Genomic DNA, 16,014 nt, shown 5'->3' with positions numbered 1-16,014 from the left:
ATGACATTACCTCAATTTTTGCATCTTGAATATTTATTTTTGGCCATAGCAGTATAGAAGCAATAGAACACTGAACAGTTCAGTACCATAAATTATTTTATAAGAGCTTAGAAACTGAGACTTGCATTGAAGGACTGCAGTCTTCATAAAACCATAACCATAAATCCCTGTCATATATTTTCCCAAACTGAAGAGTAAAATGGAAATGAGTTTAATTTTGCAAACATCCTAATGCAAAGGCATGAAAAACAACTTGACTGAATAATGCTACTTCTAAAAATGCAAACTATGATAGAATCAAAACAAAGCTTTTATTTGCATAAATATGACACATGTTTAAAAAAGCATAAGCAAATCAAATGGATTATCAAACAAGCAGAGCATTTCAAAATTATTTTTTAAAGTAATGGATATGCTATAATTTCATGGGGCTTCTTGGGGCCAATATGCTGCATAAAAGTCAGAATATCATAGTGCTGGAAGTGATAGAGAAATCTGCTCCCATGACTAAAGAAAGAGCAGAGGCATCAATTAAATTCTTCTTTGGATTAAATTCTTAGCCATAAAAAATCATGATACTTTATATGTAGTGCAAGTATTTACAAGCTATTGAAATGTGTACGTTCAAGCTCAGAAAGCATTATGTATTACAGCAAGAAAAATATGGAGGAGCTGACAGATGGGTTGTGACTTGCCATGGTACAATCACCCAACACAACATGTAAGCATATTGTAACTGAGAATATTTAATAAAACAAAATAAGATATTTATGTTTAATCAGTTTTTCTAAAAAGAAGTGCCAGAAGAGCTTTTACATGGCTACTGTGAGTATTTTTATGTTTTCTTTTTTGTTGTTGTTGTTGGTGAACTGTAGGCGGCCTAGAATCTGAAGGTTGGGATTGGCAGCTATATAAACTCTATAAATGAATAAATATCATTCAAAAGATAATGATGACATTCAAATTTATGAAAATGTTAATATTATTAATACTTAAAGTTCTTCTTGTTTATCTGAATTCTTACAGAAAATATTAAACACATGTATTCCATGAGACAGAGCTTGAGTAATTATATCCTGTTATCTCACAAGCTAGCCTTCTCTGACCTGGCAAACCAAATTAAATTGATTAAGCTACATACTTGCAATATTGAAAATTGTACTCATATTACAAAGCCCACATTTCCAAAAGAAAACTCAGTAACTAAGTAAGTATTTATCTTGTAAATATGAAAAGATTTATTAAGGTCAGAATAGAAATAAAAGTGACAGGAGTACTGGTGGCTTCATGACATAATGAAAGGCATCATAATAATGTGAATTTATTTTTATGATAAAAATCACAATTTTCTTTATCTGGCACCTACATCATTGCTACTTTAAAATAATTCATTCCATTCATGTAAAGAAGAAAATGGGAAAAATTAGTTCTCACCTGCTATTGAACTTCTCTGGATGTTTTTCTCGCATAATGTGAAATCTGTGAGCAATTGAAGCATCCTAAAAGAAATTTCACAAATAAAATATTATTGTGGATGCATTTCAAAATACAAAATACTTTCAAACAAAGCTATAAATTAAATATGGCAAATACTTTGTGGTCATTATTTATTATTTAGAGATTTTATACCATCTTTCCAATGAATTTTTTTGGTTTTTATATTGTGGTTTTATTTGATTGTTATGTGCCACCCTGAATGACTTCTGGTGAGATGGGTGGATATAAATATGATAAATAGATAAATAAGTATTTTTTCAAGGTAGCTCTTAAAATAAATATTGGTAAATTAGTGCACAGTGTCATTAAAATATAATATGTAATATTTAAATATTTAAAAAATTAAACAAATTCAGAACTTATATAAAATGGCAAAACAAAGAAAAGAACGACAAGACTATGTCATAAATCACATAAATATATAAAAGGATTCAAGAAGAAAGATAATATCATTTATGAAATATCTTCTCTGATTCAACATGCAAAAAATTATTTAGAACTGAATTAGTGTTACACATGCAGTGTTCATTCTCTTTAGTCTGCCTAGTGTTTGCATGAGAGGCAATTTATTCTTTCCATGTTTGTCTTTTTTTCTGTCATCTTGTTGGGTTTTTTTTTCAGTTCCTGGACTGGCCTTCCTGCCAACTCTCATATGTACAACCAAGTGGGAATGTCAACAATGCCTTCCAGAAGCAAACAGCAAATAGTATATGAAGTCACAATGCTGAAAAACCTGGCCTCTCAATAGATAACAAGGTAGTTAAACTTCCATATCTGGTCCTTCCAAGAATTTTCTGACTAACTTGCAGGCAACGTTTTCCTTTAAGTGGTAGTGAAAGATACCAGAGTATCAAGTCTTTAATCTCTTGATTTATTATCACTTAGTAGAGAAGAATTAAATAAAGGAAATGAAATAGGAGAAAATTGGGTGAAAGTAATAAAATGGAGAGTTCTTGGTTTAAAAGAAAAGTAAGCTTGAGCATAGTCATAATCATATCCTCATCATTTTAGCCATTGTCTGTTCACCGCAGGATGGCCTCTTCCAAATGTTTCAAAGCAAGATGGTCCTGAGCTTTCTTTTGCCTGCAATACTTGCTGATATTGTAGATACATCTTGTTATACGTCTCTTTCATGGATGCTTTTTATCAAGCGGGATCCATTCTATGACTGTCTTGGTCTACTGGTCATCAATTCTTCTTGCCATGTAATCATTTTACACTTGCCGTGTAAAATAATTAAATGTAATTTACATTTAAATTATTTTACACTCTTGTTCCTTGAAAGTTGTGGGAGCTTCATCACTTGAGACTTTCAAGAAGACATTGGACTGCCATTTGTCAGAAATGGTGTAGGGTCTCCTGCTTGAGCAGGGAGGTTGGACTAGATGATGTCTAAGGTCTCTTCCAATTCTGTTAATCTGTTAATCCACATGCAGGTCTTTCTACCTTATCTTGTAATGCCAAGCATGTATCTTTCCATGGCTCTTTGCTGAAAGTTCAAGGAATTTTCAGTTTTTATTCACTAATTTAACTACTACAAAATACAAGCATTATAGTTATGACTTCTGTTTCTTGCCATTCTAAATAGTATTTTCTTTTGTAGCTACTAAATGAATCATTCTGAACCTGAGGATGACAGGGATAATCAGATTACATTGACACAGGATTAGGCATGCTTACTCAATAGGCATTGATTTGAGGGATTTTTTTCTTGGAAAAGAACTGTATAAAACCACAATATACCAACAAAGCAATGCTGATTTTAATTAGTATGCTTCCCCAACTCATAACGGATTACCTTTGTTTCAATCTGCTTTTATAAAAAGCAAGAAGTGTATATACCCATGTTGGCGAACCTATGGCATGTGTGCCAGAAGTTGCATACAGAGCCATCTCTCCAGGCACGTCAACTGTCACTTGTTGCTCTTCCAGGTTCTGGTACATGCATGTGCCGGCCAGCTGGTTTGTACACACACATGCACGCCAGAAACCACAAGACCAGGTGATTGATATGCATGTACACACAGGAAACCAGAAGCTCAGCTTCCCAGCGATGCATGCCCATCAGGAACTGCTCTTCTGGTTTCCGGCACTCCCATACATGCACACCAGGGAGCTGCTCTCCCAGTTTCTGGTGCTTCCCCTGCATGCATGTGCACCCCTGTTTCAGCACTTGGTGCTGTAAAGGTTTGCCAAAACATTTAATAAACAAGGTGAGAAGAGTCCAATTTAGAAACCTCTGCACCAATTTCTGTCAAATGAGTTATGCTTCATTCTTTTATAATGTTCTAACTCAGGGGTCAGCAACCCGCAGCTCTGGAGCAGTATGCGGCTCTTTCATCTCTCTACTGTAGCTTCTTGTTGACAGTCGGCACTACAATTTTGAGAGGAGCTTCTGGTTTGGTGGGGATAGCAGGGTGGGACAGGAGGAGATTCTATGGCAAGGGGTGGGTTTTCCGCTCAGCTCTAGAATTGATAGGACTTTTGGTTAGGACAGATAAAGGATAAAGGATGCCGCACTAGGAGGAGACTCTACGGTGGGGAAACCAGACTTCCAGTCAGCATACTCCAAAATTGAATGGGGGGCTTCTGGCTAGGACCTTTGTGGCTCTTTGAATGTTTAAGGTTGCTGACCCCTGCTCTAACTTATCTGCGACATTCATACAAGTCTGATTAAACATTAAAAAAGCTATAGTTTCCCTTGCGTTTTTATGCTGCTCCCATATTAGCAAATGGGAGACTGTTTTTCTGATTCATATCCCAGGATCAAGAGTAAGTCTGAATGGGCTTCCCACAAATCAAATATAATACACACATACTATGGTTATTAATTTCACAACTTAAAAGGTGATCCAGTAAACAGAGAAGAGAAAAGCTTTAAATTTATTTAAATTTATTTTTTAAATTGTAGGCTCTATAAGATGTTATTTGTCCATTTCTTTGAAATTAATAATTTTACTTGTAAATAATTTTATTAAATTCTTGTTTGCTTTTCTTTTGTACTTTATGGTCCATTGATGTTGATAAATTGTTCTTCAGTTAGAATCATGGTTCAAAATCAAAGAATTCTTTGATTTTAAACACTCTACATTTATACTTATATTACATTTAAACACTGAAAACATGACTGGAAGGGAACCAGATATTTTGTTGAAGTGGTTTTTCATTTATGTTTAACACTAGCAAACATTAATGGTTGATATGAGGAAAAGTAATTTACGTGATTTATTTTTAAAAGTGTTATTTTGGTTATTGTATTTGTCAAAAGAAAGTGGCCATAATTTATGATTGATACATAAATGGGCAGGTGATTTGGGAAAGCAGCTGAAGCAAATACATTACTTGTGAAAATATCTACCCTACTACATGATTTGCATGTATCCTGCTAGTGAAATATTTTTATGAATATCTGTTTTGACTAAATAATTAAGTTGTAAAAATAATTCCTAAAGACAATTTAATATTCAAATGAGAAATAAATGTTTGTTACATTTTCATAGCGGAAAATTCCCAAATAAAAATAGTTAAGCAGGCAGATTCTATTATGTTATGCAAAAGCATTAAGCCAGCTGTTACTGTTTAAATATATATACACACATACAAACATTTAAATGTGCAAAATAATATAATTTTAAAGCATCAACAATAAAACTATAACTTCAATTACACTATAACCATTTTATTTTTTCCAATTGTCTGGCATGATATAATCATTAATGAAATCATTAATATTGTTATTATATTAATAAACATTACAATTTAAACTATTATAAAGTATTGTAGTATAAACACAAATAATGTTAATAACAATGATAACTTGGATCAGGGTATCTATAGGGAGTAGTTAAAATCGAATGATGGTGGCCATAGTGGCGCATTCATATGTCTGATCCTTTTTATGTGTGAAATATATATTCACCCAAAAAATTATGGGCAACTCTCAAGAAAATGGGTGAACATTCAGGTGATGAATATCTTGATATTTCTTTACAGATTATTGTCAGATTAAATGAACAACTGGTCATTTAACAATGGTTCAAAGTTATGACAGCCTCATACAAAGTGACTTATTAATCCATCCTCAAAGTTACACCTGATGTATCATCCCTGAGATCACATGATTGCAATTCGGCTATCAATTTGCATGTATGATGGTGGCACCATCTTGCAATCATGTGACTGCAGCTTACAAACTTTCTAACCAGCTTCTGACAAGCAAAGTCAGTTGGGCAAGTCAGATTTGCTTAACAAGTACAAGATTAACTTAATAACCATGCAATATATTACTGATAATAGTGATTCACTTAGTGACTATGATAAAAATGATTATGAGAATGGGTCCAATCATACAATGACTCAGTTAATGAACATATAGGTTGGTGCCAAAATTCTAGGCCTTGTGGTTGTAAATTGAGGGCTACTCATACTCTGAAGACATTGTTGTTGTTTTTTATTAAAAGAGTTTTATACAAACAAATTTTCCCCCTTTTCACCCCCCCACCATACAATGTAAATCTCATACAGATGCTATGCTCTGAAGACATTGTAATAAGGGATTCTTTTAATTTATTATTTAAGTATGATCAATGTATCCTCCAGATACATAGTAGATGTCAAATTAATATATCAATACTATTTTCATTACCTTAGCCACAAGGAACCAAAATAACACTGAGAACTGATCAGATAAGTATGTTTGTTGCCTGTTTACAAGAAACTTGCCACACTAACTTTACTCACTACAAAACAACTAGATAAGTTCTCCAAGGTTTAGTGATCTTTTTTCTTTTCCCAGAGATACCTCCAGAACCAGTTTTTAAAATCAGCCTCATTTCAGCTCCAGATTCTACCACATCATCACAACTGAAAGAAAATAATGGTTAGGATTATTTAAAATCCCAGCTGTTTTACTTACAAGAACTCTCCTAGATAGTTCACAAATATTATCAGCTTTTAGGAGTGCTCTCAATTAAGATGTGTGAACAGTATGCATTATTTCAAGCATGTATTTGAATACAGTAGACATGGTTTTCTGTGTTGGCTGCTGATGTAACTTGGGAAATATGCTATATAAGGCAAAAATGAAATTCTGATGAAACTCTACATTAGTGAATCCAATACCTGTCTCTTAACCCTATAATTTGAAGTAGTAATCTTTAAAATTATCAATAGGAATTGATTGTTGGTAGATTTAATACATAGGAAGATTATGACCTGATATAATGGGCTATAAGAATAACCTTGAGAAACAGGAGGAAAAGCTGCAGCCCAGACAACAATCTGATACTCAAGTACAAACCATAAATTAGTACAAACCAGGAATGAGAAAATGGTCCCAGAATTGGCACTCATCAGTTCTCTGGAATGTAAAGGTAGGGATCAGGCAAGTGATTTTTTTACTTGCAAGATTCTGTTACTATATTTTACAATAAAAAATAGTTTTAGTATTCTTGATTTTAGTTTCCTGTTCTGAACTCCATTAAGGGCTGAATTCTTTCAGTTTGTACAAATCAAACTCTTTCATAAGTTTATAAACAGGAAGCTATAGCTTTTCTTTTGTCATTTTGCTGGCTGGTACACTATAGAGAGTATCTTAACTTACTGCACTTGTGTATGGTTTGCTAATTGCACAGTGGCAGAGAGAACAGAGGTGGAGAGGATTAACATCATTGTCCAGAGGATCATGGGTTGCCCTCTCCCTTCCTTGGAAGAGCTTTATAGCTCCCGCTGCCTTAAGAAAGTTCAAAATGCTCTTAAAGATCCATCTCATCCTGGGCACCCTTTTTTTGAACTATTACCATCTAGCAGACAGTATAGGATAATAAAAACAAGGACAAACAGGCTGAAAAACAGCTTCTGTCCCAGAGCAGTAACTATGTTGAATTCTACTGTATAGTGCAATATTAATGCAGTATCAGGTGTTTTCAGTTCAATTGTGTAAGATGTGAAGGATGTGTGTGTGTGTGTGTGTGTGTGTGTGTGTTTATATATAATTTTCTCATGTATGATATACACTGAAGTTGGCATTTAATTTCATGTTCCGAGGTGCAATGAAAATAAAGTAAACTTCACTTGAATAATAAACTTAAATTTCTTTAAGAAAAGAATATAATGCAGTTATATTCTACAAGTCATCTTGTCATAGTGAAGGCAGAGATTGTGCTTTCAAATTATCAGTGGCAATGCATCAATACAACTTTATAGATCTTTTGATGAGGTTCTTTAAAAAAATCAAGCTGCTGTACCAATAGAAGTGAGGATGACTAGCAGCTGTCCCAGGACATTTTATAAGAAACCTGCCATTATCACTTTGATTGGGGAAAAGTTGAGTGCAATGCATGCTTAATCTACAGGTAATTGAAGTATTGTGTACATAAATTCAATGGCAATACATACCAAATTTGTTATAAGATGCCTTAAACTAATTTTGAACTCTAGGAAAATAGCTTGATTATAACCATTTTATTATGATTTACTAAACTGAAAATTAGCAATAAGATTTTTAATAAGCTCCCATTTCTATATTTTTGAAAGTCAAATGAAATCTGTTGAGCAATTCAAAGTTACAATTTCAGCATTTGAAACCTACACAGAGTAATTCAAACAAATGTTATGACATTTAAGATAATGAAACTCTTCACTAATGCCAGAGTGTCCAACTTCACGTATTAGAAGTCAACAGATGTCCAAGTACTGAAATGCCAAAAGAAAGTTAGTGCCTATTTTGATTAATACGCCGAATCAGTCCATGGTGTCTTTTTAAAACTGGCATGCATTACTTTCAAACATTTATTCATAATCCATTCTAGGAAACATAACTAGACAAAGTGTTCCCAAGACAAAAGGAAAACAATGAAGTACCGCATAATCCTTTTAGCAATATGAGCTGCATATTATTGATAGACCATTCATTGCAATGAGCAAATGATTAATTGCAAATTTGTTACTAAATTGACCGTCAAAAACAAAAAGATGAGAAAAAGGAAAAAAGAAACCAGTGTACTGTCAAAGAGGGAAACCATTCTGTGTTTTGTAATGAATTAAATCCTAATCAATACTCTTGTTGACTACACTGTAGTGTAATTATTTCCTTAAATAGCATAGGTACCTATCATTGGGGACATTTAAATTAATTTTTAAACTAAATGTATTTTTCCAACTACTGAATCAGCATTTTCAACTCCCAGCTTTCACAATTCAGTGTTCTGCTTATTATCAACTGCATGAGGCATAGATTTTCCCCTTTTAATATCATTCAACTGAATGAGGAAAATATATCTTCTAGTATTAAAACCCAGATCTTAAAGAGATATAATTATTTTAATGTAATTTGTTGAGTGTAGATTGGTTATAAAGATGCTGATGAAATAAACTGTATTAATGCTATCTGCTACACTATTTTCTTCTTTTCCACTACTTAGGAATTATTTGTTAAAATTTTACATAGCAAAGTCATGAAGAAGATATTCCATAAACTAATAAAAGATAGCCCAAAATAATGTTCTTTTAGAGTGGAACTACATATTTAACAGCAATAATTACAATGGTAAAAGATGAAAAAGATGTTTAGATTAGATTTATGCTTGTCCTTTCTTCTCCTATTATTTTTCATGATATTCTTCTATTGACTAACACAATCATGTCAGAATGCCTAATTCTAGAAGAACTCACACTATATGCACATGAGAAGCTGTATATGGTCTGGACAGGGCTAAATACATTCTCTTCTCCTACTCTTCTTAGAAATATTGTTTTTGAGAATGAAAATGTAACTCTGTCCTAATAGGAAATAATATAGTTTATACATAGAGTTAGTTCACCCTAAACACACCCAGTATATTAAACATTAATTCAATCTTCTTTCTATTTTTCCTGCTAAAGTCTTTAATAACTATAACTATATCTAACACATCATGCTAAGTTGTAATTGCCATATCAGGGTTTACTGAATAGACTCCAAATGGCCAAGTTTACACATCACACATCCATAAATCAGACAAGCCTGTTGACTTTAGCAAGTGAGGTAGAACAGGAATGACAGCAAAATATAAGAAAATAATTCTAAACTAAAACCACTCTTAATCCTTATACACTGTTCAAAAAATTTCACAAAAATCATGAAAGCAGCTATAAATGACTTATTTCTCATGTTCTGCAGAAATAAGAAGGCAGAAGAGACAACATAAGCATAAAATATATTATTTTACCCTCAAAAATAAGAATAATTCAGCAGACTTTAAATAAAATAAAAATAAAAATATTTCATGATATTTAAAAGTTATTAATCAATTTCATTAACCAGATTTCATCAGCCCACATACAGATCAGAATAAAATGTTGCAGTAGCAGCCACAGTCAACGGTTTGAATTTCTTCCTTGCAGAAGACCCCATTATGAACTGCAGGAACTCCAATTCCAATGGTAACCTTTTAGTCACTAATATATATATAGGCTATTTTGGAAGAAGTTTGAATTCATCAACTCTTCTGATCATATGTATTTTTCCTTTCAATATCAGTATCTTACCTACACATGCATAGTTAGGATTTCCAGTTCCTGGGAAAGTGACAGATATTCTTAGTTAAATTTTAAACTCTGTCTTGTTTTTCAAAATTTACAGATTCTCCTTCAAAAAATAAAGATTCTATTCTTTAAGTGCTGGATGATCTTGAATGAAATATTAAACTATTTGGTAATGTTTGAAATATTGTCAAGACAAATTGTGACATGCCTCAAATGAACAACTCATGTATAATATATACAATTGTAGGGAAGCAAGCTATTCCTATGATAAAAGAGTCCGATTCTGGCACAAAAACAATGAACTTAGAAAAATGTCTTGACAGAGATAGTATTGACAATGCATTTTTTTTTTAAAAAAGATCCTTTTATAGCTATAATATGTAAACCAACAAACTGACAAGCTATGTATATTGAGTAGCCTCTCTGGATACCAGCTGGCTTGGTTGCATGTTTTTCTAATGGTAATGAAGTCACACAGCTGTTAGTACAATCAAATGAGTTCAGATCATCTCTGGCTGAATAGATTGCTACTGACTGGTTTCTTATTAGGGGCCATTGAGTTGGCCTTCGGAAAACTACAGGATTAGGTTTGCATGGTTACAGCACAGTGTCTTATCAATGTTATTTTGTGCTAATCAACTCACAGAAAACCCTAACCCACACAAGTAGCCCAAAAAAAGAAGAAAAGAAGAGGAGTGAAAAACAAACTTCTATTCACTTGAACGAGGCAACACATATCAATTTCCTGAAGAATACTTCTATTCACTTTTTCTTATGAATGAGAGTATGGGGAAAGAATGAGCCACTCACACTTCTACCCCTTTCTTTTAGAGTTGAGCATGTGTATATAAAGTTGAAGCAGTATTGATGAAAAATGGCATCCCTGGCCTGGATGAATACCACTGTCACCAAATAGCTAGTTTTTTAAAAAAAACAGAGTAATGATATAAAGTTGGGTGGTATTCAACTGATGTTTCACTGACAGAAGGCTCTTGGTTTCACAGTTTCTTGCTTTAGCTGGACAGTATAAGGAATGATTTTTCTGTCTTCTGTGCTTTGGAATATTGGGAGACTTCCACAAAATGTGGGTCACAGGAATAAATGTTGGCTGCAATACATTTTTTTTACAGTTGACACAATACAGTTTACATACAACAATAGATGAAATATAGTTTCACTATCCAATTTAAAAAGCAGTGAACAGGTTAGTGAAACCACTGGTTTACTCATTATTTGAAGAAAAGCATATTTGATATTACCTAAGATTGTAGACACAATGTTGTGTCATGACTGTAAAGATGGGCTCTAAGAATTATTGGAGTTTATTAACCATAGATCAAATATATAAGATGCACTTGTGAGAAATAATAATGAAAAGTGTTAATGTTAAATGTGTGTGAATGTGTGTGTGTGTGTGTGTATTTCTGCCTCTGTGTGAGGAAGATATAGATGAGCCATAATGGTAGAAGAGAATTTATATACATTGTACATCTTAGATATCTTTTTTCTAATATTGCTTTTATGATTCTTCCAACTTTTGTTGTCTTTTGAAAGTAACTATTAAATTTAGAAGGTCTTTAAAGAACAACAGTAGTTGTTCATATCTCAAAAGACTGCCACACCCTCTAATAATGAAATATATATTTTTCTAGATAATCAAGATATGAAAAGTTAATCATTTAAATAATACACAGATTTAACAAAGATTTTCGCACTAATAATATTCACATTTCAATGAATTCCTTACAGAAGAAAGTGATCACAGTTACTTAGCTGGCAGTGTGAAAATAATGTGGCCATGTTACTTTATATTTGGATTTCTCTTTCAGATCTCAGATCTTTCAAATTGAAAGCAAACAACCATTATTGTAACAGTGGAAATGTCTACCAAATTCACTCATTTTTGAGCAGTAGTAATTATTGTTACAAACTCCTGCAAAAAACTCAGCTTTTTCTTCATGTCATTTATTGGTCCATTTATGACAATTCCTTATTTTATTATGTTGAGTGATCTAGAATTTACAATTATTCACAATTATAGGACATATTCTAAATTGACAAAGAAAAGAGAGGAAAGGAGAAGAAAGGAGAGGGAAGGAGAGGAGAGGCATTTTCCTTCTTGATCTGTTTTAGTAGGCAGCAGCATGTGGGCTTCTCTGCCTGAGCTTGGAAGCTAATTGTTTGTTTATTTATTGATATTATTATTATTATTATTATTATTATTATTATTATTATTATTATTATTATTATTATTATTATTATTATTATTATTATTATTATTATTATTATAAAATAACTCAATGCAGCATACATACCTAAGACTCCCAAAGGTGCTTTTTCAAGAGGCAACTGGACTTTCTGGTTTTTTTTTGAAGATGTTTCACTTATCATCCAAGAACTGAAGAAGCTTCATGGATGTCCCAAAGTCGAATTGAAAAAGCATCTTTGGGAAAACCATGATCTGGATGACTAAGAATCTTCATAAACGTTTAGCTATGCACTTTGGGTGACACCATTTGAATGGTGTGGAAGTATGAAGGGATTTCAGAAAAAGTTCAGGCTACAGGAACCATTTGCACTTTGAGTTGCAGTTTGAGATGCAAACAACACAGACTCATACCCAACAGCCTGTATCTATGTTCAGTAGTAAAGGAACACAGAGCAGAGAACATCCTGCAGAAGCCACAGCTCCAACTTCTCAATGAAAGAATAAGACAGTTCAGCTGAAGAAGCTTCTTGGATCCAGTTGCCTCTTTAAAAATCACCTTTGGGACAATTATGACCTGCATGACTGAGAATCTCTATAGATATATACCTCCTTTCTCTTTCTATTTTTCACAGAATAACAACTATGTGAGCCCCCCACCCCACCCACCTCCCCAAAAAGTTGCTCCTCTTTATAACAGAAAATCCTAGGATTATGAACTAGCCTGGAAAGTTTAAAAAAAGCATTCATAAGTGGCAATGACAAACTACATTCATTCTGTTGCAAAGAAATGTGCCTAAATATTTATATGGAGTCTCAAAATATTAAGCTCATTGCAAATGAAATTTTATTAACTTAAGTATGACTGTGACTTATTTTTTTTTAAAAGACAGCTACATTCCAAAATTATGTTTGTTCTCTGATGATTATATTTTCATTTTAATTTATGCAATTTAAGCTCACAGACCAAAATACAGAAAAGAAAAGAAGAAAAGAAAAGAAAAACTGGGAATTTTTGATTTCTTTGATTGGTTTAAAAGTAGAATAAATGGGGGGCGACAGAAAAATAGCTATGATTTTTATCCATTGGCAAATTATTTCTCGTACTGAATCAGAATTTGGTTTCTGATTCTAAAGGCAAAAAAATAGAATTTGGCCACTGCCAAATGTACTGATTCACTGTTCAGCCAGATGTAGTTGACTATAAAAAGTTTGCGTGTCCTCAGAGGTCTGCTAAAAGATGTGTGATCTTCCTGGTCCTAATATTTTTGTATAAAAAGGCAATTTAAAATAAATGTAGATTGCCAGCAAAACATCAGAAAATCTATAAAGAATATTTATAACTTAGGGTTGAAATGAGGAGCCTTTGGTGTTCTCTCAACTTTTCTTACAGATATTTCACTACCCAAAGTAGGTAAAATTGTCAATGCTGGAAGGGCCTTTTAAATTTTAATTATTGATATATACAATATTTCCACATAAGAGGAGAGCTGTTTAGACATCATGTTTAGATAAGGCGGCGAAGCTAGTTTGCCATTCTATATCCTATAAACATGTGTTTATAATTTTGACTACCTGATTACAGATTAGCAAATGAAGGATTTCCAAATATAATACAAATGAATGTTGGTTTTCCATCATTACTTTCAAGTGTATGGTAATAATAGTATGTGGGGAAAATTTTGATAGATGGGAAGGGAGATGCTGCTAGGGAGTAGACAGATAAGAGTTAGCTAGCCACAACTGCATAGTGGGTAAAGCAAGAGGTTCAACAGGAGAATTATACTTTCAGACTTCCAACATTCTATTAATGTAGCTTGACAATAAAGTAGAATTAATTTATCTTGTGTTTTAGTCTGGCCTACCTGGAACCAAAATACTCCTCAAAATATCAAATCATCCACATGGTGAGGCTGAGTCAAATGTTAACATCTGCCTGCCCTTCCGTGTTGACTCACAGCTGTTTTATTTCCTGTTCCATCAGAAATATTATGTTTGCGTGTCTAAGCAGTTAAAGGCAATCAGGAATAGTCTTCAAAGTAGACTCATGAACGTTTCAAAAGTCACCGTTGCTTTAACAATTCAAGAGGGTACTGTGCTTGCATTAACCCAGGAATGTTCACAGACTGGACTTCTGTCAATATATTGGTTATGATGATGTATTCTATATAAAAAAGGTGAAACTGTATTTAACAAAGCTCCAATCTCCCTTTCATATTGCATCCATTCTCTGAGGATTTATGAATATTTGGTTTTAATTCTCATAAATCTATGAAGTTTTCACATTATTGCGAACATAACTATCAAGTACACCTACAGACTTAGAGCCATATTACTACAGGGGCCACAAGAGAATCTTGTCCCATGAGATGGCACGTGCAATCTTTTGTATTTATAACTACATCAATTACTGTTGGCACAGGTTTAACCAATTTGTAAGCCGGCACCATGCCATGTGAACAGATGGCATGAGGTAGGCAGCCAAACAGCCACGTATGTGCATCACTTGTGGGTAGAGATGGCACTATTCCCAGCCATGAAGTTCCAAACAGTTGTCCATCCTAATCTTCAGACTTATGCTTGTAATGAATAATCACTATAAACTAGATTAACTTTCAAATTATATATTAAATATGTTCTTGTGCTGGGATATTTCATTTTATTGTAAAAATGAAGATAAAATTAACTTTTTTCCCACTTAGAGAAGAATTCATTTTACTTTTGTATTATACTACCCTTCAGAATAAAACCAGCCAAATTTCTTTGAATCTGATCACTGGAGAATTTCCCTATTGTGATGGAATGCAGAAACTGTATGGTAACTCTGCAGACATTTTTCCCTTTTTTCAGCCACTAGAATAAGGACTATAAATGAGTTTAAAGAAGCATCAGGTAAATGACTTTGTATGTTTTTTTTCCAATGCTTATGTAATTTATCTTTTTTCATTGTATATATTGCAAGAATGGATATAGTTATTATTAGCAAGAACTAATTCATACATGAATGGGATACCAAAATAATCCAAAGGTGTTTTTTTTTTAATTTCCAAGAGGCAACTGGACTTTCTTCTTTTTCCTAGAAGACATTTCGTTTCTCATCCAAGAAGCTTCTTCAGCTCTGACTGGATGGAATGGAGGGATCCTTTGGGACAACCATGTCCTGGATGACTAAGAATCTTCATAAAATAAATACTGAAACAATTAAAATAAAGTAAAATATGCCAAACTATGGCTGAGGAAGTAATAACTCTCTTTCTATTTTTGTTTTAACTTGCTAATGGGTTTTTAGCAAGTTTTAATTTGGTCATAAAATGCTTTTTCCAGTTTCATCAGAAGGCAAATTATGGCTTCTGAGAACTCAGAAGTAGTTTTAAAGAGAAAAAGAATCATGTCATGTATAACCATAATCTATTGAATAAACAACAGACTAAGCTCAATAACATGTAAGACCATGGTGATTGTGTTCACATAGTCAATCAAAACTAAACAAACTATGTTATTGCTTTACATGTGGATGAATCTGACATTGTATGAATAAGGTACCCAAGTCTGGTATTGCTAAATCATGATTCAGTACTGCCTATGTTTAAGACTGGTCATTCTTCTTTAGTAGTCATACTGTTGACTATTCCCTGGGAAAAGTCCCTGGATGGAGATGTTTTTCAGCCTCTGAATTGGTGTAATGAAAAGAAATGTATCACCAGGTTCACATTTCACAATAGTATGCACTTGAGATTTAATAGGGAGAAAATAATTGTTGCCAATTCCCCCCCCCCCCTCTGGATAAG

The 16,014-nt window shown here is 33.1% G+C and overlaps 1 protein-coding gene across 4 annotated transcripts in view; it reads right to left on the bottom strand.

The window, feature by feature from the left end:
• Nucleotides 1–16,014, bottom strand: part of DGKB (diacylglycerol kinase beta) — a gene marked incomplete at its 5' end in the record, with an annotated part of 287,887 nt that overhangs the window by 146,908 nt on the left and 124,965 nt on the right. For all 4 annotated transcript variants that reach the window (XM_081971452.1, XM_081971451.1, XM_081971454.1 and 1 more), the window contains one exon: nt 1,435–1,499. In XM_081971452.1, coding sequence (XP_081827578.1) covers nt 1,435–1,499 — 65 coding nt within the window. The remainder of the gene's footprint in view (nt 1–1,434; nt 1,500–16,014) is intronic.

Source organism: Natrix helvetica, assembly GCF_964273705.1.
Source record: "Natrix helvetica genome assembly, chromosome: Z".
NCBI lineage: Eukaryota > Metazoa > Chordata > Lepidosauria > Squamata > Natricidae > Natrix > Natrix helvetica.
This window is presented reverse-complemented; position numbering and strand designations above follow the sequence as displayed.